General features: G+C 42.5%; 1 protein-coding gene across 1 annotated transcript; it reads right to left on the minus strand.

Moving 5' to 3' along the window:
• Positions 1-849: 849 nt before the first annotated feature.
• Positions 850-25064, minus strand: mlpha (melanophilin a). The gene is made up of 16 exons (XM_056301380.1): positions 25016-25064; positions 23367-23526; positions 18839-19060; positions 18315-18427; positions 16594-16635; positions 16052-16110; positions 15760-15849; positions 15263-15374; positions 14492-14688; positions 13541-13624; positions 10018-10248; positions 7716-7886; positions 6862-7023; positions 5423-5482; positions 2399-2490; positions 850-1956 (listed from the first exon to the last, which is right to left on the minus strand). Exons 2-15 carry the CDS (start codon positions 23474-23476, stop codon positions 2431-2433), a joined length of 1713 nt encoding a protein of 570 aa, XP_056157355.1. The 5' UTR covers positions 23477-23526; positions 25016-25064; the 3' UTR covers positions 850-1956; positions 2399-2430.
• Positions 25065-25388: the final 324 nt, after the last annotated feature.

Below are 25388 nucleotides of genomic sequence, written 5' to 3' on the forward strand. Positions count from 1 at the left end.
TGTCTCCAAACCATATAACATAGCTGGTCTCACTACATCTTGTAAACCTTCCCTTTAACTCTTGCTGGTACCCTTCTGTCGCAAATCACTCTTGACACTCTTCTCCACCCACTCCATCCTGCCTGCACTCTCTTCTTCACCTCTCTTCTGCACTCCTCGTTACTTTGGACAGTTGACCCCAAGTATTTAAACTCATAAAAAACTGAGCTATACAGATAAGCGCTAAATGCTTTGTTTTGTTGTAGCTTGAAAACCACTAATAAAACGGGCCAGCGTGAGAAATGCTGTACCACAGTAAAATAAGAAAACACTGATACGAATGCATTGTCAATACTGTATTTTATTGTTCTGAGAGACATGTTGGTCCAGAGAGCAAGAGGCTCATGTTCTCAGTCTCATTTCTCATATTAGCTCTTGAAATACACTCGCAGCAATGAGACGGACAGCTTTCAATAGGCGTCTCAATACAGTTTCCACAAATTTTATTTCCAAAGAGCAAAGCTTTTACACTAGCATGTTGTATTTATAATCTATATCATATGCAAATCTTTAAAGTAATATTATTTCCAACGGTCATATCTTTGACACAAAGCTTACGATGCTATTATAACCTATCGCATATATAAATCTGTAAACGTCTGTAAACTCTCACTATCCATCTCTTTATTCAGCTGAAACGCTGTATGAATATAAGGATTTTATCTTTATCTGATTATGGTGATCTTCAATTGGATTTTTATTTTTTGTGTAGTTTTTAAACGTTTAAATGAACACACAACTCTGTTCTTAACTGCTGTAATGACACTATTTAATCTCCATAAAGTTAGATCCCCAAAGTTAATCTAGAAATGCTTGAAATTCAGGAATAGACATTTAAGAAGAAAGGATTATATAGAATCATTATCCATAACCAAAGTAATGATCATTTAATATCTGAAAAGACAATGTTTAAAATAATAACATATTGTTATTATCGCAAATTGACTATGATGCATCAGATCCAAATGTAGACAATTAAGTCCTACTTTGCACTATATGCTCGCTGAAATTACCGCCGAACTTTTGTCCTTTTTACAGGAGCAGTTGTTCCAAATCAAGTTTTGGTCTTTTTGTGGTCAATAGAAGTTACAAGGACCAATCTGCAAGTAAGCAAATTGAAGCATTTTGTTCTCGTTTTCAGTCTTTAAAATCGACGTGTTAGCCATGCTAAGTCAGGATGGAGGCAGGCTCATCACATGACAGGGAGTTTTTACAATGGCTCCTACTGTAGCTCCAAAAAAGAACCCACTGGCCAATATTTCCAACATATCAATAAGCTTCACTTTAACTTCACTGAACCTGTGGGTATTATGAAACAAAGAGCCATTTTGTAGAAGCTAGTTAACTGCCACAGCACATACAGGCCATGAGAATGGTAAGAGGGAGGGAACACGGTCAAACATGTGATGAAAAGTTGATATTTTAACCTAGATTCCATTCTGACTGTCCCGTCCTTGAAATGCAACCCGTTTCTATGTGTAGCAGCTGGATTTAAAAAAAATGCAATGTGATGTAGCTTACATTTTTTTCAGAGGATTAGAGAAATGTTTAAGAAACCTGCCTGAATAGGGGGAATGGTCAAAACAAACACTCAGTTCACTGTCTTCATGTTATTTTGACAACTACAACCATGCCTGTCAGGGAAATGTGAGATGCAATTCTTCATACTCATCTTTTGCTCCATTATATTTCAGGATGACCTCAGCTACAGGCGAAGATTTGAAAAGGCAGGTAACAGTGCAGGTTTTGAATTTTTTTTCTTTTCCTGATGTATTGATTCAAACTTGACCCAAATACCAAGGCATTCTGAATCTTTGCAACTCTGCTCTTCATGAGATGATCTGGTTGGCCAGGCTCTCTGACGCAGATCAATAGATGTTACTGGATTCCCACTGAGATCCGGAACATTACTGGTTTCTGAAAGAAGAGAAGGTTGTTTTTGTTGATGAAAAACTTTTTCCAAGCCTCAGCATCGACATTAATCGACATTATTCGATGAAAGTCATCATCGAATAATAAAACAAGTTCCCTCTGTTGTCAGACAAAGAACACACAACTCAACACTTTGTGTCATTCTGGAAGACAAAAAGTGAAATTTCTCACTCCATATTTACAAAATTGTGTTTTTGACAGGTGTTACGGGATAAAGTGTGCAATGGCAGTCACTCCACACATACAGTATATGAAAGTAGTAAATTCTCAATTCGAGTGAGAAAAACTGCAAAACTTTAGTTAGTTGTTATCAAACTGCCGTGATTCATTCTCTGCAGACATCAAGTTGTATTGATATTAATATTCGGTTGAGTAAATCTGTATTGTAGTAAATTCATACAATTTAGTTTTCATATGATGGACATACTGGATGTGACATACTGGATCGTGGCAAGGTCTTTAGGCTTTACTTGCTGGAAAATCTTGGCTGGTCCTTTTTCTTTGCTGTGAACCAGAGACCTGTGAGACGACATCGAAAACTGTCAGAGAACATTTAAACAGAAAAATAGAAACAGCATTTGCAATTGACTGGAGACTTGAAAAGCTCCATATGCTACCATGAGAGCATATAGTTTTTATGGTGGGATTGGAACCCCCGTGGTGGTACTGGTGCCTTGCTCAATCCAGAATGGAAACCCTATCCCTCATATGAATGCTATGTTTGACTCATTGAGCCATGGAGAACAACACGTAGGCTGTCTGAAGCGCCTAAAGGTTCAATCTGCAATTGACAAATGCAGCGGCTGTCCATTCCACTTCTGCCGTTTTGTTCAGACATTGTAAATGTTCACTTCATTATGCAAATAAGAAAACCAGACGATACCACATTGCTTTCAGTTCCTTTTTAGGCTTTCGGTTGTCTCCATTTATCAGACAAATTCACAATGTTGACTCGATGGTCCAATACGTCAGGTTTCTTGTCGCCTTGTGTTAGCACAGTACTCCACATAGCCATGGCGCCGCATGTTGTTACGGGTTGTACCTTCAAAGAACAGTCGTTATTCTGACATTAAAGGCATAGTTCAGAAATAAGAAGTGCGACCTCTCCACACATCTGCTGGGGATATTTTCCATTCTTAGGTGGTTGACCCATTTTTAGAGGGAACATATCAAAACTTCCATCCATCCATCCATTATCCAAACCACGTGTCCTACTCTCAGGGTCGCAGGGATGCTGGAGCCTATCCCAGCAGTCATTGGGCGGCAGGCGGGGAGACACCCTGGACAGGCCGCCAGACCATCACAGGGCCGAAACACACACAATCTGTAAACATTTAATCATACATAATTGCGTTCCTCTCTTGAGTCGTGTTGAGATTAGAAAACTAAAAAGCAGGCCTCTGCAACTCACCAGAAGGTTTGAGCTACAAAGTTTAGATTAAAAGGCTAATCTGCAATTATCTGTCCGGTTTAATGTCTTTTCTTTTGCAAGATTTTCATCCTGTTCATATTTTAATTCGTGTCAGCTTTGGTTGCTGTCATTAGGTGTGTGTCAGGTGTACCTTGGCAGTTATGCTAATAACACAGCTTTGAACTGAATTGAAATAATCATTAATGAGTCCAGAAAATGTGGATCACATTTTTGAGTTGGATTTTGATTTGATGTGAAACTCATCTGACCGACACAGTATAGAAATCATTTTAAAAACATCTTATCTGTTAATCTACATCATCACATGTTTATGAAGTACTATTTACATTCAGCCATTCACATGACAGAAAACAAATGCATTAATCCATTACATTACTGAAAAGTCAGCATTAGGTCAATTAAATGACGGATAGTATTCCACTTGCTCTTTCACATAAATACTGTCAACCTTCAAGTCTTTAAAGTTGAGAGGTTTTTCCATAAAATCCTTGATTTCCCACAGATTGTACCCTTCCTATGTTTTGTCAAATGTGTTCATGAGGGAGGACCAAATTGCAGTCTGCTGTGATTGCCACTGTTGGGTTATTTAACTTGAAACAAAAGCAACCCAGTCGCCAGAGTTTTTTACGTTTCTGCAAACCACGGACACATTAAAATCTCGACGTTAATGAACCAGAACTACGTTTCATATCGACGTTTCAATTTACGATCCGCATATCTACTCCTGTATTTTCACAATGTGTGTCTGGTGTGTGGTGTGTGTCTGTGTGAGAGTCTATAAACGGCCAAACTAAAGCACTTGGGGCCTTGATTCTTTTTGGAGGTTATTGGGGATGACCAGGGGCACCTATAAAAAATAGCAGAAAATTAAAATAATTATAATAATTATGCAAAATATGCATTTTCTAAAAATGGCTAAAAACCACTTTTCTCGGCATTTCAGATGATTCTGAGCATTTGGGGGGAGGGAGTTGGAGTGGGGGGGGTTAGGGGCAGGGGGAAGGCGGTTAGCTGGCAGGATGAAGAGGAGGGAGATTTAGACGGGTGGAGAACCAAACCGCTACATTGTAGCGGGGTTCTTCTAGTTCCCAGATCTATAATACCGATCTATATTCCGATATATGAGACCGCAGGTGGCTGGTGAGACAGAGGAAGATGAGGACAGGAAAAATGGAAACAGATTATTCGCTGTGGCGACCCCCTAACGGGAGCACTAGTACTACTACTACTACTACCACCATCACCTTTCGCGTTATAGCCAATGTTGGTGGGTGGAGCTTGCGTCCACACCACGTGACTGTCAAGTTTCTGCCTGCGAACTGGAAAAACAAAATGGCTGACTTTTCTTTTATTCTCAGTGGAAAATGCACCATTTCATGATAGTTTCGGCATTAAAATTCGTTTTTTAAAAACGTGCATTTTATTTTGATAACTTCGTTCAGTGAATGTATTTGTTACTTAGTTTGTTAGCTATAACGAAGATTCTTTCAGGTCTCGCCAGAATGAAACGTTTCTATCAGTGAACACAACCCTAAAACACGTTTCCACGATATTTGACAAAACATCCTAAATAAATCAACATTTGTATGTCTTGTTTAAAATAAAACGCCTAAATGCAGTGTAATTCATGTTTCAGTGGCAGTAAATATTTGATCTATTCTGTGGATATGTATTTTTTACGACCTTATGACGCTGATTTGTATCAAGCTGCATGACGCGGCTCGAGGGAATTGTAGTTTTTTTTGTGTTTTTTTTATTAGTGTAGTTCCTAGAATTTGAAGTTGTAAATACTGAGTTAAAAATACACAGAGGGGTGTAAGAGGTTGGGGAAAAAAATTTTGTGATCAGATTTTAAATATCTAATTGTTAAATGGTTGAAAATAGATTATAACATATCCATGGTTTGCGGAAACTTCAAATGCAAACATTTTGTTCTGGCGACTGGTTTGGAAATAAATAATGCCATTGTCTACTTTTACGTGACACAGCTGTAGCTGATGAACCAATTTTTCAACTTGCCTTTTTCTTGGTCTTTTCCAGAGCGCTAAGGGCAGCAATCTTGCTCTCTATGTCGGAAACCTGCAGAGAAAGACCGTCATTGTGAGAGCAGAACAACCATATAAAGTTACCTTAATTTGGTATGTATTCTGTATTATGTGTTTTGAATGACAATTCACATCCATTCAAGAAACTTAGCCAAAAACAGGGACATTTTTTTTTGCAGTAAAGGAACGTCTGCATTTCTATACAGCACCATGTTGTTCAAACCTGACGAGGGCCTATTTACTTCTTAAAATTGTTTCCTTTGCAGCTACTCCCAAAAAGTAATTTGTAGTTTAAAAGTAAATGTAATTGTGTGTTTAGTAGGTAATTTAAGTCCGAAGTTAACAACATTACATCTTTACAGACACTATTCTCTATTTGGAAGTATTGAATGATAAAGTTAATAGGTCTAATTTGTCATTGCCATAAATGAATTCGTCATATCTACAGAACTTTATAGTTTTTGTTCAAAATAGTTTTGTTCAGGAGGAGATATTTAGGTATTTACATTTATGTTTCTAAATGACAGATGAGCTTTAGTGGGGGCCATTTTGAGCGGGAGCAGGTTGGTTTACTGGTAATGAGAGCTCGTCCTCCAAATTAATCCAAGTTAAAAATCTCATGTTGACAAGCATCTACAGTACCCTGCAGCATCCTTAAAAATCCCTACTTTTTCCGTTCATGCACATAGTCGGGCAAATACCACCCAGCGCCAAGGGGAAAGTGATGAAACCCTACTTCAATAAGTAGATATCCCTTTGGCAGAGTGCCATTTTTTAGTACTGATTTGGATCCACGGAGAAGCATTTGTTGCAAATCTGGCTATCAATGACCACCTCTGTTTGGTAAGCATCTCTCAGCATTTGTGTGTCTGAACAGGGAGAGAAACGCTGGACTGAACTGAACTGACATTACAGTGAGAACAAACCGCAGAAAATTTCTTGATTATGAACGGCTGTTTAAAGAGGAAGCGCACAGCGACTGGAAAAGGCTTATTTTGCTTCCATCTAGTGGCTGATTTTCACCTTGCTGCAGGCTCTGTCCTCAACTGTGACGTACAATGCACTACAACAACGTGTTATTGCATTGTTAAATCACATTAGATTGCTGGAACAGTGAAATCGCTGCCATCTAATGGCTGTGATTATAGTCGGTGTGTTGTATATGCTTACTCTTGAAATGCCTGAGAAAATAAAAACGACTTGACTTTGCGCAGGTGGAAGACAGGTCTGAATATCAGCTTGATGATTTACCATTTGATGTGTTTGTAATAACGAGCAGTCCACAAGGATGCTTATTTCACCTCACGTCTCATCATAACTTCCGGATTCTTGTTGCTACCATTGCGCTTTGTCATAAAGCAATTCAAATAAAAAAGCGAATTTATCTCTGTGGCAGAGGCCGGGCCGGCCCACCTCGCTCTCGGTGCTTTGGACCCGGGCTGCGGTCAAAGCCACCACGTCCTCCAGCTCGGACAGCTCGGAGTCGGTGGTCCCTCCGAAGCGGTTCTTGGCGTTCTGCTCCAGTTGCCTCAGCTTCTTCTCCAGATCAAAAGACTTCCCAGAGGTCACGTACACCTGCCGGAAGGGGGCGGGGCAAACACAGAGGTGTGAGCTCACTGGTGTCAAATTACCGGCACCGTCCAATCATAGCTAGGGCTGGGTATCATCGGAGCTTCCCTGATACAAATTCCGCAAGATCCACTTTGAATACGACACTGCTTCTAAAGTGATGATTTTTGGTTGCTTCTGATGTGTGCAGTCTACAAACTGAGGCTTGTTTTACTGCTGCACTGATTTTCAGCAGTACTGTGAAGGATTAAAATGTGATGTAACGTAGGACAAAACTTTGCTTTGTTGAATGAAAGCACATTTTGTCATATGAGGGAGTAAATGGCTGTGAACATGCCAAGTGGTTTATTAATAAATGAGGCGCAACTCAACTGTTTTCCGCATCAGTTCAGAGGCTTACCTCAAGTATCTAAATTCTGAGGGTTGTGTCCGAAGTATTTCTAGCCTAAATTCACCACCAACTTGGCTTAGTTTTTCCAGTTATTATTTGCGATGAGGTAAGCATTGTCCCGATATCCAGCCCTGTTCACAAGGATTTCTAAGACACAGCAGGCAGGGAGAAAGAAGCCAGTCCAAAAATTTCTTGCATGCCTTTTACAAAGCGTGACTTTAGTTGAGCGGACAGACGAACTATGCTAAAAGTGAGGAGAGGGGGTGTGCAGGGTTTTGGTTTTTGGTTTGTTTGTTGATTAGCTTACATTTTCCTCAAGCTCTCTGTAAGCATCATCTGCTTGCTTTACGTCAGTTCCTACTAAGTGGGACCTGTCAACTGGCTCTGAGTGGCCATACTCGATCATGGCATTTTCTGTGGCATTAATGGTTCTCAGGACCTCAGTGGTGAGGTCGCAGAGGCCGGCCGCGGTAGATCTCTGAAAGCCATGTAAAAGGGACAGATGTTAGATGCCGGAAGAAAATACCACCCGCTCCGACAGCGGCCACCATACACGCGCGTTGTTTTGTTTCAGAGCACTTCAGTTCAGTTCAGTTCAGTTAACTTAGTCATTTCTCTTCAGTTCTGTCCAGCTAAGTTCACTTCCTTTCAGCTCATTTCAATTTAAAATCCAAATCTTTAAACTTGATGTATCCTTGCCATAATCACTTTTTTAATTCCGTAGTTCATTTCAGTTTGTTTTTTTTTTTTGTGGTTTTTTTTTTTTTTTCATGTTTTGTGAGTTTTTGACAGACTGTTTCAAAATGAGTTAGTTTTCTTCACAGAATAAAATGGCCAGAGTAATAGATTTTATAGTATTTACACCTAAACCCCAACTGGATGAGTGGAGCTGCTCCAAGGCCAGCAGCAGAGGATTGTGGTTGTGCTGGGCAGCTCCCAGGGTGGATGTGTGTATGACATAGCTGTGTTCAAGGTAGACTCTGTAATATTGTGAAACAGTGGTCTCTAGGCAAAGGAACACGGCTCGGTTGCTGCAGTTTGCTTACATGTTTTGTTTTGGTCTGATGTTGGGGTTTGTGTGTTTGAGTTTAGTGGAGATGGGTGAGGGGCTTGTGAGAGTGTGGGAGGACATTTTTCATGTATAAATATTGGATATGCTTTCCTAGAATGAAAATATCTTAAAGCCAAGAGAGAATTCATAAGTGATGCTGCATTTGTAGCATTTTTATTGTGCAGGTAAGTGATGACTTGTTTTTTTTTTTTGGTTTTTTTTTCTCCCCCTTTCGTGGTCAAACATGAAGTTTTCTGGCTTGAAGTTCTTGCTGTTTGTGAAGTGTGTGTGTGGGGGGTGTGCACTGGGAATTGTTATAGGGGGGTGGGTGGTGTTGTGGTGAGGGAGCACCACCCGGCGGTTACACCCAATAACAAAAGTTGTTTTTGCAGTCAGCATAAAATACCCTAGAGGCTGCTGTTTCACACCATTACAGATTCTACTTGTAAAGAACATTGACCAGAATCATTCCTGGACAAATAAAGATACAGGAGAAATAATTTATCTATGATTTATATATAACTCTGGTCAATACCAATGCAGAAACAATGCCGCGCCTCCATATCATATATTCCTTAGCAAGTACTGCTAAGAGGATCTAATGACAACAGCCTGGACATCTTATAAATTTTTGTTATCGTTCTTGTATAACCTGTCCACTAATAAGCAGAAGAGTGTCTTGAGTGTATTAATAAATTAGGGAGGTAGCCTGTTAGTAAAGATGTAGTTATGCAGTTTTATAGTTTGACGTTGGAGGAGAAAATATTTGAGTTTACATGGTAACAGAAGGATTCATCAGCTTTTCAGGACGTTGCATATTAACAAAGCAGCGCTGTCAAAAAATTCAGAGTTAATTTCCAAAATGTTAATCTCTGTTGGTTAAAAAGAATCATCAAGATAAGTTTATTACATCAATTTTTCTAAAATATCAAAAATATGGAGGATTCACTTGGTCCAACCAAAACTGGAGTTGCTCCCAATGGAGAAGACTGGTTTTACTGGGTAGCTCTCAGGTGTGAATATGTGTAAGTATACGAAGAGATATAAAATGAATCATAAAAATGTGATTATGTAGGCTGTAAGGAGAAAGAGCTACTACTGCTGCTCTTCTATGTGTCATATTTTCAAAATGATAGATATCTCGTTTTAACTGAAACCCCTGATACAGCAGGGAAGTGGCTGAATCATAGCTTTAGATTTAGATATCGTTCATCTCTGGAACAGGGATACATGGAATAAAAGATAGACAACGATCTGTGGAAAACAGTCTTTAAACTTGAAGATCAGCCATGCCGGGAAGCCCCCAGCCTGATGTTGACTTAATGCCTGCTAAGTTTCTGTGGAGAGGACGCTGATGTCATAAGAGGCTGAAATGGGGCGGGCTTTAAAAATGCAGACAACTTCTGATTGGCCCTTTCAGCTTCTGGTGACATAACCGATCTCTCCTCATTTTTCCGTCTGGCTTGGAGATCAGAAACTTCCCATTTGTCCTTATCACGGCTATCATGTAAAAGGATGACACCCTGCAGTTCAACCTTATTCTGCTCCTATTTCCTACCTTCTGGGCGTCGGTGGGCATCTCATCACTGGAGGAACTAAGTTCGGGGTCTTTCAGGGGTGCCGCCGACTGGCTGCTCTTGGCTGAGGACCCCTTGGCCAGGGAGAAGGGCTTCCTCCCGGTCTCCTCATCTGAAGACAGGCCCTTGTCGCTGAGATTTCCTGCCAGCTCGCTCAGCTTCCTCCTCAGTTTCTCCTCCTCCTCATTTTGGCCAGCAGCTGGATCAGCATCCTGTGAGGACACACAACGCATGCTCTGTGGGGTATTTCAAAAACACAGCGGATCTAAAAATTCTATTGTGTAATTATCTCCCACCACTTTCATGGGAATGGGGCCTGCTTGATGATGCTCAGTAACATAAACCCCGCCAAATAGAGATTTCCAACTGAAAAGACTCAATTCAGTTAACAGAAAATCAGTAGAGTGCAGATCTTCATCAGGTGTTCGTATCTCCTCTTCTCCGGTGTTCAAACTTGGCGACAAACCCTTTTTTCGCCTAGCGGGAGAAGGGAAATACCAGCACGCACGGACAGGGGAAAAAAAAGGTTTTTTCCTGCCGTTATAAGACTTTTGCGCAGTGCCCAAGTCGATTGAATGGGAAATATGGGGGAGAAAAGTAGTTAATATGCAGCGCTCAAGCTAAAAAAATCTACCTAATAAAAATTTGTCAGTCAGTCTGTGGGTATGCAGCCTCCTAGGTGGCCCCTGGCTTCACATAACAGTGACCAAGTCTGACATGAAATGACAGCAATCACGTGATCATAATTTCAAATACCTTATTAAAAAAGACTTCAAATGTGTTTAACTGTTGCAGTTTACATGATATAAAATGAATGAAGGTGAACTCATTCTAAAGTAATGAAACGGTGGCCCAGTGAGGCACTGTTGCCTCACAGCAAGAAGGTCCTTGGTTCAAACGCCAGGCCGTCCCAGGTCCTCTCTGTGTGGAGTTTGCATGTTCTCCTCGTGTCTGCCTGGGTTTCCTCCGGGTGCTCCAGTTTCCTCACACCATCATAAACACATGCATGTTAGGGTTAATACTCCTTCCTTCCTGTACCCCTGAGCAAGGCAATGGAAAGAAGAACTGGAGTTGGTCCCCGGGCGCTGCAGCTGCCCACTGCTCCTATACAATGGGATGGGTTAAATGCAGAGAACACATTTCGTTGTAACCATACAATGACAAATTAAAGTGGCTTTCTTCCATTCTTCTAAGAAAATGTGTTTAACCATCACGGTTTTCATGATGTAAAATGAATGAACGTGAGTGGCTGCTCTGCTGATTGACTTTCATTCATGAAGCAACAGTAAGAAAACAGCTCAGCCATGGCAAATGTTTCATTTTAGCTACTGAGATGGTGTCCAGCTGTGACTGTAATTAATCCTACTCTTGACATTGTATTTTTATAGTGGCATTTTAACATTGGCAACTATGGCACTTCCGCGTGGCGGCGAGATGAATAAGGTGAATTACTTTTGGTTCATCCAGTGTTCCTCCAGTTCTGCTGTGCTGGGGTCAGCAGTGAAGGATTTGCTGGCTTGCAAAATGTGATTGACTTCTCGTTTACTTTCAAGACTCATATCCAGATACATAATGTTTTGGTTCTGATGCTTTCGCTGCCTGATCTGACTCAACCGTAGATATGAGTCGCGCGTGCTCACAGTTGACTCAGATTGGGCAGCGACAGAAGCAGCATTGGTCGAATGTGCTAGAGAGAGAATGAGGAGAGGGAGCAGCGATGGCAAGAACAAATGTTTCTCAAAGGTTTATATCACCGCGACCATGAGAGGTTCTTCATTGTACAGTCATAAGAGTGAACAGAAAAATGTTAGGCTGATAGGTCCAGTAGTTTGTGAGATTAGCCATGGAGAGACACATGTGACTAAATTTATAGTCCCCTTCAGGCTACCACCACCTTGCAGAGATAATAAGACTTGTAATTTTAAAGAGGCCCGGACAAACAGAACAAGGGATGCGACTGTATCTAGACCACCCACTCATTGGGCCATTGGACCCAGAGCTACGCCCTAAATCAGTGGTTCCTGTGAAAAAAATAAAAAATCCTGCTGAGTTTGTATTTCTAGAGAGAAGTTAAAAATGTTCGTGTTGACTGGAGCCAGCTATTACTGGCTACTCCTAATATCTAGTATCTACTGGCTATAAGAACAACAGCGTCTTAAGACACGCCTGCATTGGCTTTCAGAATTAGTCGGGGGTGGTTGCTGCTCATGTAGAAATTAACTGGTCTTTAATTTTCCAATGGAGGCAGCATGGTGATTTTGTATTTACCAACCCATGATCTAATCTGCATCTATATCACACCTTGTCTCATGACAAACATTTTAATCAGTTCTAGATGTGCAACTCACGGAGGCGTGTCCTTGTTTTAACTGATTATTTTGTTTTTATTTTTAAATCAGATTACCGTGTGATGGCCTGGCGGCCTGTCCAGGGTGTCTCCCTGCCTGCCTACCAATGACTGGTGGGATAGGCTCCAGCATCCCGTGACCCGAATTTGGATAAGTGGCTTGGATAATGAATGGATGGATTTTTCAATCAGATTCATTTTAGTCATAAAATTCATGTGGCTTGCATTTGTTCTAAACTGATTTGTTGATTTTTGCTTAAATTTTTTTTTGGGGGGGGGGGGGGTTCTCCCTTTTTTTCTCCCCAATTGTATCTGGCCAATTGGCCCACTCTTCCGAGCCATCCTGATCTCTGCTCCACACCCTCTGCAGATCCAGGGAGGGCTGCAGACTACTACATGCCTCCTCTGATACATGTGGAGTCGCCAGCCACTTCTTTTCACCTGACAGTGAGGAGTTTCACCTGGGGGACATAGTGCACGGGAGGATCACGCTATTCCCCAGGTCCCCCCCAAACAGGCACCCCAACTGACCAGAGGAGGCGCTAGCGCAGTGACCAGGACACATACCCACATCCAGGCAGCTTCCCACCCGCAGACACGGCTAATTCTGTCTGACCAAGCTGGGGGTAACACGGGGATTCGATTCCCCATGTTGATAGGCAACAGAATAGACCGCCACACCACCCAGATGCCCTTGCTTAAACTGTTTTGCTTGTGATTCTTGATCTCCATTTGGAGACTTCCTGTTGTGTTTCATGTTGTAGGTACCTCACAGGGTTTTTACTGTATTAGATTGAGTAGCAGGGCCCTACTGCAAATGAGGTTCTGGTCTCAGATGGGCTTTTTACCCCCTGCATAAATAAAGGTTTTGATTGGTTGGTTGGTTGGTTGGTTGGTTGGTTGATCGATTGGTTGATAGATGGGTTGATTGATTGGAAGACATCCATACGAGTTGAACAAGAGGCTCTGACCTGCTTTTAGGGATGAAGGGATGTGGATGGTTGTGTGTGTTGGACGGGGTACCTGTCCAGATTGCCTCCCCGCCTTCAAGCCAGTGCATGTTGGGATAGACCCTCCTATCCCCCAATTTGTGACTCTGAACTGAATTTGGACAATGAGTGAATGAATTTCTCTTCCTGTTCAAACGTGTGTCTCACCTCATCGTCTGGCACGGTCATCTTCTCCTCCAGTCGGTTCAGAAGGCTCTCGATGGCCGACATGCGCTTGCTCAGCTCATTCATCTGAATCGGACCACAGGGACATCGTAGATTGTTATCAGGACATTGCTGCATAACATAACTATGTGTGGATAATTTCATTATGCCAAAAAATAAATCGCTGCTTGGGTCAATGAAAAAAAAAGAGGCTCTGCCAAGTTTGTCTGCTCATGTCTCTGGTACTGAGAGGAAATAGCTTTCAAAGAATCGTTTCATCACTTTTTATTTTTTGCACAACTTTCATGATTTATGAGAAACTTCAGTTGGATTTGATGCTATAATGTTGTAACGATCACATGACTAGACTCGCTAGTCTGTTGGCTAATGGGTCAGACCCTTTAGTTGACTGGTTAGCGCAGTCGCCTGTGGTGCGGGTGACGTGGGTTTGCCTCCCGGCTGCGGCGGCGGTTCCCGGCTGCCCCCTGAATTCACTACATTGGTGTCAGAAGTGGGACAGTGAGACCGTGAGGCCATCGGAAGCGCGTGCGCCCAGAGGCGTGAGGGAGCTGGTATGCTGAAGTGCGGGGACGCGCTTCCCAAAGAAGGCGGGTAGTGTAACGATCATGGAGGGCTAGACTCGCTAGCCCTTTGGCTAACAGGTCGGACCCTTTAGTTGGCTGGTTAGCGGAGTCACCCGTGGTGCAGGCGACCCAGGTTCGCTTCCCGGCTGCGGCGGATTCCCAGTTGCCCCCTGAATTCGCTACAATATACTTTTGAATTGATTCTTTGTACTTTTTGGATAATTGTAACCATTAAAAACCAACGCACATTTTTTTTTGTCTTGATAGTAACACAAAAATGCACACAGGGCTTGTTATTACTGTCAGTAGTAGTAAGAGGTCGTTATAGTTGTATTAGTGTATGGCAGGAGCATGTTAAACATTACCATACCGGCGGGGCTTGGATCAGGTTCTCCTGGGAGGAGGCCCGGCTGTTGCGTCGTCGGTAGGGAGGCTGCTGGTACATGTTGGGGTACCGCTGGTACTCCTCCTCATCCGAGGTGTCCACATACTGCTGGCGGGCCACCGAGGAGCTGATCCTGGACAGGGAACGAGCTCGAACCATCCTGTGCTCACCACCGTAATCATCTGTTCATGGAAAAAGGGGTTATGTATACCCTGTTGTGTGTGTGTGTGTGTGTGTGTGTGTGTGTATGTGTGTGTACAAGGGTAAGATTGTTTATACTGCACTTAACATTCACATGTGTCCTGTGTTCATGTGTGCATGTGAGATTGATGTTAGGTATGTGTGTGTGTGTGTGTGTGTGTGTGTGTGTGCGCACGTGCATGCACAAGGAGTGAGTTCAAGCCATCCTGTGCTCACTGCAGTCATCTGCTCATGGAAAAATGTTGGCCCTTTTGTGTGTGTGTGTGTGTGTTTTAGGTTTGTTTGAATAATAAGTTTGTGTTTTATGTGTGTTTATGACTGTATGCCTTTTTTTACAGCGTGTGTGTTGTGGTGTGTGTTTAATGTTGTGTGTATGTTTGTGTGTGTGTGTCGTATAAGAGTGTGTTTGTACATTATGTGTGTTTGTACAGTTGTACAATAAGTTTGTGTTTTACGTGTGTGTGTGTGTGTGTGTGTGTGTGTGTGTGTGTGTGTGTGTGTGTGTGTGTGTGTGTACGCCAGCAGGGGGCGTTTGTATTTCATTATTTCGTTTACCAGGCCTCACGCCGTAGCGGTCCAGGCTCTTCCTGCGGTTCATCTGGTGGTTATACATGTCGTTCTGGTACTCCATGTCGTTCCTGTAGCCTCCTCGCTCCTCCTGGATTTGCTAAAAAGCACAAAAGTCAAAATACAAGTCAGCGTTATTCACAAACATCATGACACAAAACAGGTCGGCCTCAAAGTAATTTGCACGATAGTAAAGGGGTTAAACACAGGATTCATGGACTTGTGCTTGTGTGTTTATGTGCACATTTGCATACAATATCCATGCATGTATACTCTTATTCTGTGTGTATTTTGTAATTCTTTTTTTACCTTGTTCACATGAAGAGTGCATTTTTAAGTATTTGCAACGTCTGCTTGATGGATGGATGGATGGATGGATGGACTGTTGTTGCATTTGTTGCAATTATGGCTTCGGCTTGGATGCTGGCTAATAGCGCTAGCTAACGGCCTAAAGCATTATAGTGAAGGTATACAGGTGTGTATACCTGGAAGGACTGTCTCCGGGAGTGAGGGAAATATTCCTCCGGGTCAAAATCCATGGGATGCACCGAGAGCAGACGTTTGTTCTTGCGCATCTGAAAAGCATCCAGAGACAAAGACTGTCTTAATCCATCTTTATCTGTGTCTCGTATTCTTCAGCTTAAAAACCCCCTCCGGCCACCCTGCAGCCCTCGGTCCCAAATGACAACAACTTGAGGTTTCTTCAGAGCACATTTTTTTGGAAGCACATAAAAGCCCAGAAGGCTTCAGAAGAGAAAAGGTTTTTCTTTCTTTTACCGCTTTGTACCGCTGAGCCTCGCTCTCCGCGGGGTCATCCTCGAGGTCGTTGTACATACCTGGGGTCAAAGGTTATAGCAAGTCAGCTGCCTCACAAATGAAATAACTTCGTGATGACTGTTATGTCTACAGAAATATAAAAATATGGATCAATAAAAGTAATTGTGTAACATGTACTATATTACCAGTTATATTACATGCTTTGTGTCATTTTTAATCCCTTTGTCTTGTTGGGACGACATACATCCTTATTCATGTGTTCCTTTGTCTGTTACATGTTGTTCAGTACATATGTTTTAATAACGGCATGTTAATTTCAGTTATGAGTTGATGACATTATGTTTGACACAAATGTTCGTTTCATTCTAGTACTTGTAATGAGCAATGATAACGTTTAATCTAAGCTACTATAATCTACTATAATATAATTTAATGTAAAATGTGCTAGATCTGTGTATGTCAAATGTTCTAGATGGATCTCTTAAGTTGATTTTACATTTGATTATCTGAATTAGTTTTTTGTTGTAGTCTGAGATACTTACTGTGGACATCGGGCATACTCTGAGTATCATCATCACGGCCCGCTGTGACAAGAAGAGAAAGCATTATTATCAGTGTCATTGTTATTTCAGTACTAATGAAACTGGCTTATTTGAAATAGATTTTGACATCTTCTTTTGCTTGTTCCCTGTTTCCCAGGGGTCACCACAGCCCATTTGATAGTTTCCATCAATACCCTGCGAGGGCATAGCACCGATGGCGGTCGTCGTTAACCTGGGCCTTGGCTGATGCAGTATGGTCTTGTCAAGCCGCATAATGATTTGGCAAAATGTTACGTCGGATGCCCTTCCTGACGCAACCACTAACCCTATGGACGGGGGCACGGGTAAGGCGCTGCATGCCATCCCAGTATTCATGGACTTGCGCACATGCCTGTCGCATTGAAATAGATTTTGACATAAATAGATCATAATACACAGTTAACTTGGTTCAAATTTAGTTAAGGTTCAGTCGCTCACGCTTTCAATCCCTGAAGATTGACTATTGTCAGAAAAAATCAAATTGTGCAATATGTGTGATATTTAAAGGTGAAATGGGTCAAATAGACATTTACAAAGAGTTTGTTTTAAAGTGCAGGCAGTGCCAGACGGGTGGGTCATGACAAGTATTACTCAAACAACAGCTTGATTTGATAGGGATAGAGTCCAGATAGGCTAGATAACTATTATTGTAATAGTCCTGCTGTATAAAAATAATTTATAATGCTGTTATCATGAAATTGAAGTGTGTGTTTTGTAAGTGAGCTGCCTGGTCCTCCAGATAAGCGCCACATGTGACACACTACCGTCATAGCAAAGGCATGTTGATAAAAAAACCCCGAGGTAGAGGTCAGTACAGCGTTCAGAGAGGGTGTTAACATGGGAGACCAGTACAGACGGACATGTGAGTGAATGAACCGTCTCTGACCGATCATGACCGCCATCCCAGCTGACAGTCTAGTGACCAGTTGCCACCGTTTTTAATGGCCATTATCACCATTATGTTCAACAGTAAGCTAGTGTAAGAGGCAGAATGAATCTGACCGAGCCTTGAGGTTATTTATGAATATTATCTTCTCCTTTTTTTGTTGTTGCATATTTTCATATTGTTTCGATTAGGTAGCAATCTTTTGTTGTAATTTTCATGAGGACATTTAGAATTTCACCCAAACTAGCATTAAGGAGGCATCCACATAAGTAACCCTTTCACGTACATATTATGTATCTATCCTGTACTGGTACTGTGTTAGTCATTATGGGAGTCCTCCTTCATGTATTTACCCTGAATCTAACATGTGTTAGTACTGTATACAGCAGTAGCCAAGTCAAATCGCATGTAGTCACTGAATGTAACTTGCAGAAAATGACAAAAGTTAAGTTTTCAAACTTAATTAGCATCAAATTAGCTTAATTCAGTAAGTATGATTTAACGTGGCCCGTTTCAGATCAACAGGCTGGACCTTCATATGTGACAATCTACTGGGAGTGATATGGCCTGCCAAAACACTACTAGTGTTAGTCAATATAGTAGTCCTCTTTCATGTATTTATAATGCATCTAACATAGTATTATATACTGTGTTAGTCATTATAGGAATCTTCCTTTGTGTATTTTTCCTGTATCTAACCTGCATTAGGTCTGTGTACAGCTGTAGCCAAGTCCAGTTTCATGTCTTTGCTCTAAACGTAACCTGCAGAACATGGTACCTGAAGGCCAGAACTCACCATCTCCGTTTAGCCTCTTGTAAAGCGACCTCATGACCTTGGCGCTGCCGAAGCGTTTGAAGCGGTTGCGTACGTTATCGTGGTACCAACCCACCGTGCCAATTTTCAGCACCCTGTAGAAACACAATGCACATAAACTCAGTAGTCACTTCATGAAGTTCAGATTAAATGAAAATAGTATTTGTTTTAATGCAGTTAGCAGGATGGCTGGAGGCTAGCTAGTTTTCACTTTTTAAAAATGTTTATCATTAATCCTGTTAAACTACAATAGAATTGTAGTTTGATATTTCAGTCAGACACCGGTTACAATTTTTTTTCTTTCTGATATATTTCATATTTAAAAATGACGTACAGAAGAAAATTAAATATTTCAAAATGTTGTCCAGCGCGGTGTTGTGGTGTCAGCCTAGCTCTTCTATCTTACCTGTTTAGCTTTGTTGTTGGGCTCTACCAGCCCGTTCTAGACCAGTTCTGGACCGGTCTTGGGCCAAATCTGGACCAATTCTGGACTAGTCCTCTCTCACCTGGTCATCCGGCAGTTGTCGCACACCCATCCGTGCTCCTTCTTGTTGTAGCGGCTGCAGGACTTGCAGACGTAGCTCTGGCAGTCCAGACACTGGCGCTTGCTGTTGACCAGGAACTTGAAGGGCTGCAGGCAGCGGATGCAGTGAGAATCGGTCAGGTTGCTCTGAGAACCAAACAGCTCCCGCTTCGAGTCTTCTTTCTCTATCTTGGTCTTCAACTCACTGTAGAGAGGAGCAGGATGAGGGGAAAATAGGAGAAGAATAAGATGAAAGAGGAAGAGAGGAGACAAGGATAAAATGAATGAGGAGATGAGAGAAGAGAGGAGTGGCAGAAATAGAAGGACAGGAGAAAGAGCAGGAGAAGAGAGTAGGAGAGAGAAGTGGAGGGGACAGAAGAGAAAATAGAAGAGGAGGAGGAAAAAGAAAGGGGGAGAAGAGGAGGGATGAATTAGAGATGAGTGGCGGCAGACAAGGAAATAGGAGTAAAGGAGAAAAGACAGGAAAGAGATAAGAGGAGGAGCAGGAAAAGAGAAGGGCACAGATTTGAGGACTAGGAGAAGAGGAGAAATAGGAAAAGAGAGAAGGAGAAGAGAGGAATCGACAGGAGATTACCCAATGAGGAAACGAGAGGGTCGAGTAGATGAAAGAGGGAGGGAGGAGAGAGTGTACAAGAAGAGAGGTGTGATGGGAGAAAGAGACAACACAGATGTGAATATCTGTTATTAATTCAAGTCTCTGAAACATTGGAGAATTTGAATCTGAAGCGTTCCCTCTCTGACAGAGGAGAAAAAGTCGTTAAATATGTCTGTGTTACGATGGTAGACTACTACAGCTAGTCATGGTGTCCAGTTGGACTTGTACTGTTCTGGTGTCAGTCTTAACACAAGTTTTTGCCCCAATTGTACTGAGCTGGATTTTACACCTTTAACAACGACGTGACATGAAAATAAATGTTTTTTTTTTTACTTTGTTAGCTCATTTCTGCAGTCAGATTATGCCCCTATTCCCCTATTCAACCACTTGTTCTAAAAGAAATCCCAAATTCTGTCTTTTACTTATTTTACATCAAAATCTAATCACCTAAACTTCCTCTAAAACAGCCAAGTTGTGATTGCGTCAACAAGTCCGAGCTGGTTGCAACCATAATTTGCGCCACTTCTGGTGTGGGAAGATGGCAGCGCAAATTCACGTTTACGGCGGCCTCACCCAGTACTGTCCACGTAGTGTCTTTGTCCACGTCTGCGTCTAAGTTTGTCTTCGATTGATGGCTGGGAAAGCTGCTGCTGGATCGGCTGAGAAAGCTTGATCTAACAGGACACGGAAGCGGGGCAGGCTAAGCTAACTGCTAGGCCATGCAGACCGGCAGTTCCGACAGCCATCCTGGCTGGCGTTGTTTTTTTGTTTTTGTTTTTTTAGATATATGTGTTAGTTTGGATATATGTGTTGTTGTAGCTTTTGGTTATGTGTTTTTGTCTTTGTGTTGCACTGCTTTGGGCTGGAAAAAACGAAGTTTCATTTCATTTCGTGTGCGCAAGTGCATGAAATGAAACGACACAGTGTTTCTGATTCTGATGATATAATCGAATGTTTTGCATCGTCCAATAAAATCACATCCCTTTCGACACTTTGTTTCGCCCTAATATCCTGTTTTACTTAGAAATACGTCACATGACGGAAGCAAGATATGCTCTAAAAGCAGTTTTGCATGGACTCTAAAAGACTTTGTATGGATTTGAATGGCCTTGACTAACAAACTAACTTAGCTAACAAATATTTCTAATAGCATCTCACAGCCCAAAAATGAAAATGATGATTGACATACATCATCTTGACTTCTGTGGCCACCAGACAGGTCATCTAGAGCAGAAACCCACAAAAACACAGCAGTGTTTGATCAATGGGTCTCTGTGTGATGCTCCAAAATCCAGGCAAGTTGATTTTAGGAGCATCGAGGTAGTTTGACAGACCAATTCATGTTTTTTCATGCTCGTTTGTCCATTTAGAACAATTGGCGTATTTCACAACATGCGTATCAAATGCTCCCAGTGCATTCCTGCCTTGGTGGTGTACTGACTGTTCTTTGGCTCAGCAGACACACTAGCTCTCAGTATCTCATGTGACAGAAAATCATTAGGTCCCTGTTTTGCCCGCAGCTCTGTGGCTATGCTTAAAAAAAACAACTATTTTCAGTTTCATTACATCATTCTGGTCTCATGAGGTAGGTTTATCTAACCAAACACCGTGGCTGGGAACCGAGAGTTATTTCCACATGTTGGAAAGGATTTGAGTCATCCACTTTATAGTCACGTACGTGTTAGTCTAAACTCCTGATAACGACACCTCCTCACACACATGGCCTGCTTTTTACATCCATCCATTATCCAAGCCGCTTATCCTGCTCTCAGGGTCGCGGGGATGCTGGAGCCTATCCCAGCAGTCATTGGGCAGCAAGCGGGGAGGCATCCTGGACAGGCCACCAGTCCATCACAGGCCCCCCCCCCCCCCCCACACACACACACACACACACACACACACACACACGCACGCACGCACCTAGGGACAATTTAGTACGGCCGATTCACCTGACCTACATGCCTTTGGACTGTGGGAGGAAACCGGAGCACCCGGAGGAAACCCACGCAGACATGGGGAGAACATGAAAACTCCACACAGAGGACGACCCGGCACAACCGCCAAGGTTGGACTACCCGGGAGCTCGAACCCAGGGCCTTCTTGCTGTGAGGCAGGTTAGATTTGTTTAGATTCTGAGAAATTTTATTGTGATTTTCTTCCATCAAAATGCGGTTAAAGCTGAAATGCTTGGTTTGTTTCTCAATTAATAGATAGTTATTTAATCCATATGGGCCATGGAGTCAGGTTGTATTATGCTAACTAGCATCAATACCACGGTTGGAGACACTATCCATAGACCCAAACTCGACTCGAAAAGACTTGACTGGAAAGGAGCCAATTGAGGTGGTTCCAGCATCTGATTAGGATGCCTCCTGGGCGCCTTCCTGTGGAGGTTTTCCGGGCACGTCCAACTGGGAGGAGACCCTGTGGTAGACCCAGAACTCGCTGGATGGACTACATCTGGCCTGGGAACGCCTTGGGCTCCCCCAGGAGGAGCGGGAGGGCGTTGCTGGGGAAAGAGACATCTGGAGTGCCCTACTTAGCTTGCTGCCACCGCGACCCGACCCCGGAGAAGCGGCTGATGATGAGATGAGATGAACAGTGTTCCCATATAGTCTGATGTAGTCTGTAACACATTAGACTCTCTGTGTTAGCTTTGGTCCCAGGATACATTTTTCCAGGGCGGGAACTGTTAACTGCTGAGCTGATGGCACACCAGCCACAATGGCTGCTACACCTGGTTTGTAGTCCTGCTACACCTTGTTTGTAGTTCTCACCGCCGGAGGGAGGAGTAGAGGAATCACTGATTTCAGCTTTAAAAGTTACACAAAATTTGTTCACATCGTAGCGCTATGATAGAAACTTGGCCGCTCCTTTGTAGAAGCACAGCACAACCAGACACTGTGTGCTCATAACCCAGTCACTTCAGAATCGAATCAGACCTTGCAGTTTACAGCAAGGGGACAAGGGGCTGTTCATTGTCGGCAGTTTACGGATAAGCAGCTTTTTTATAGCCCAACATGTTTTTTTTTCCCTCAATATTTTCTTCCAAGTGGGAAGAAATCCCACTTTTTAAATTGATTCAGTCAAAAGTGCGATTTCAACACGGTCATTTTCAGGGAAACTCTGGACCTGCCTGTTTGTGTGTTTCGGTAGCAGCGGCCCTGTGTTGTTATCACAGGGCGCGTTTGCTCATGAACCATGGGAGAGCGGGGGGGAGGCAGGAAACAGAGAGCGTCTTTGTGAGTGAAGACGGGCGGCCTTCACGGTGACTTGTTTTCTCTGCATGGACACCGTACCTTGTGACTTAGCCATGATTGTCGTGATAGCCTGACTCACAACAGCGCGCTTTCACACACACACACAGACACACACACACACACACACTGAGTGTAATGTGCAGACACGACGAATGTGTGTCTAACTTAGCCTACGTTTTAGAACAAATTTCACACTAAAGACCAGTTATTGGGGGCTGGCTTGTCCGGTTGGGAAAAAGCAGATTTTTTGGTCAGTGGTCTAGGTTAGGGTTAGGTTAAGGTAAGGGTTTCGGCATGTCGTTCTGATGGTTAAGGGCTAAGGAATGAAGGTAAGTCTCAGTGACCTAAATAAACGTGTGTGCATGTGTATGTGAAAAGCGGTGTGTGTGTGTGTGTGTGTGTGTGTGTGTGTGTGTGTGTGTGTGTGTGTGTGTGTGTGTGTGTGTGTGTGTGTGTGTGTGTGTGTGTGTGTTTCAGAGGAGGCATCTCAGGGTTTGGAGAGGAAAACTGCGGTATCATGCATCATGTGGTGTACTTGTAGATCGACCCCCCTAGGCAGGTATTTGTCTATATGAGTAAAATAAGAAAGAGGGAGAGAGTGACACATAGAAAGACAGACAGGAAGACAGACCCACCCCAGCCTCTCCTCTTCCTTCTTGCGCAGGTTGAAGTCTCGCTGGATGACGTCCCAGACGTGTTTGGCCTCTTCGTCCGTCAGCCTGGACAAGTCCAGCTTGCGCTCCATGATGTCCGCACACTGATATATTCCTCTGCACCTCAACACAATACAAGAAACTCGAGAGATGCAACAAAATACCAGTTAGCACAAGAATTAAAAGAAAAGAACAAAAGTAGTAGACCTTGGTAGGATGCAGTAAAACTTGGATGGATGGCCAGATGTGATGTCACACTGAATCACCTCTGTTTGGACACTTAATCCTGTTGTGAGTCTTAAAAATGCACTTAAGTGTCTTCGATGCAGTTTCACATCCAACAGAACTACTGACTTAAGTTCTGTCTGTATCTGGATGTAGTGTGGACCTGGTGATGTGAGACTAGATGTGTTGTGGGATTGTCGTTCTGCTGATATGGTGATAGAACTTAAAACAGTTCGTCATTTCCTGGTCTTAAAGGCTGCGTTACAGTAAAGTGAGACCATTTTCTGAACTTATTCCACTGTTTTAGTGGAACGAAGAATGAATGTCTCTGCCTGCTTGGTCACCATATCTGCATTACTGATGATCATTTATCATCATTTACTGCTGTGTGAATATCTTATGGAAGAACGGATAGGCATCTGCTAAATATCAGCATCTTCTCCATATGGAGGAATTCAACCAAACATATGGTGATATTTGATTTTGTCTATATTGCCCACATGAGACATCGTCCCAGAATGACGCGAAATTCTTGGAATAAGATCACTTGAAAGAAAAATGAAATCTCAGATTTCTTTTCTAGACAAAATGATGTTTTTCTTCAATAGTGAAACAAACAACAATTGTCCAGAAATATCTTTCACCGACCCCTGCAGGCAGACAGATACCAGGAAACTTTCACTGGGAAAAATCCCGATGGGCAACGTTCGACACATTCACCTCAATTACAAAAACACATATAGTTAAAGTTAAACCCTAACACAGGTTTGAATCCTCATATCTATATCTGTATAATTTTGTTCTCCATTTCTGCTGTCATTGGCCAGCCAAAGTTTTTTGCACAAAAAAAAAAAACGTCCCTTACCAGATCCACCCTGTGGTGAAACGAACACACTCAGCGGATGAAGAAAAATCACCGTCATCAAATATAGAATAACGGTCAAGCTTTATGTCCATCATTCATCCAAGTTTCACACAGAAGACAAATACAAACCTGTGAACTAGAGCTCAGATTTGGCTTTTCTCACTCATACATACATCATTTTACCAACTCTTAACATGCTCACATTATACCCCAATCTTTTAAGCCACATCCTGTTGTGCTACATCAATATCGGTATTCTCTGACACAAACTGGCGTGTCAGCGGTTCATACAGACCATCGTCCATATGTTTTGTTCAGTACCAGAGCTTGTGCAGCTTCCTGTAGGGAGCATCACAGATGCTCTGCTCAGCCAAGTCTTCCCAAACTTATTGCATTATAATGGAGCACAATGTGTGAATGCATTGATTAGACAGGAGCTCTACAAAGCGCAGGTTAGAGAAAATCAGATTATCGGGCGTGATTCTGTCAAAACGATCTGATTAAATTGCGGCTAGTCTAGTCACTCGGGGGTTTAGCTTACCTTTGTTAGTTCCGCTCTGAGACGGCCGTGTGAGCTCACCAGCAGCTAAATCCTGGGAAAAAATCCACAACTGACTGGATCTGCAGTCGGGTTAATCACATGCCTGCCAGTTGGTAAGGAACGGACATCCCTTCTCTCCTCCTTCGAGATAGTTACCCACACACACACACACAAACACACACACACACAAAGATAGTGACACAGACACAAAAAAACCCTTACACAAGGTATTTGCGTACACATTCACACATAAACACACAGAGAAAAAGACATCCTCGACACAAGAATATTATGTGCACAAACACAAACACATTCGGATACACACAAGTACACAAAAATACACATACAGATATATCTAACAATCATACATGCA

The sequence above is a fragment of the Lampris incognitus genome, chromosome 21 (assembly GCF_029633865.1).
Source record: "Lampris incognitus isolate fLamInc1 chromosome 21, fLamInc1.hap2, whole genome shotgun sequence".
NCBI classification, from domain to species: domain Eukaryota; kingdom Metazoa; phylum Chordata; class Actinopteri; order Lampriformes; family Lampridae; genus Lampris; species Lampris incognitus.

What these genes read in the sequence shown, in the direction of transcription:
- mlpha (XM_056301380.1), bottom strand. Translation starts at nt 23,476, where the DNA reads ATGGAGCGCAAGCTGGACTTGTCCAGGCTGACGGACGAAGAGGCCAAA. An exon ending in GACAACTGCCGGATGACCAG is followed by an intron (nt 18,428 to 18,838) that starts GTGAGAGAGGAC and finishes GTGTTTCTACAG; the next exon opens with GGTGCTGAAAATTGGCACGG. An exon ending in CCGCTACGGCGTGAGGCCTG is followed by an intron (nt 14,689 to 15,262) that starts GTAAACGAAATA and finishes TTCCATGAACAG; the next exon opens with ATGATTACGGTGGTGAGCAC.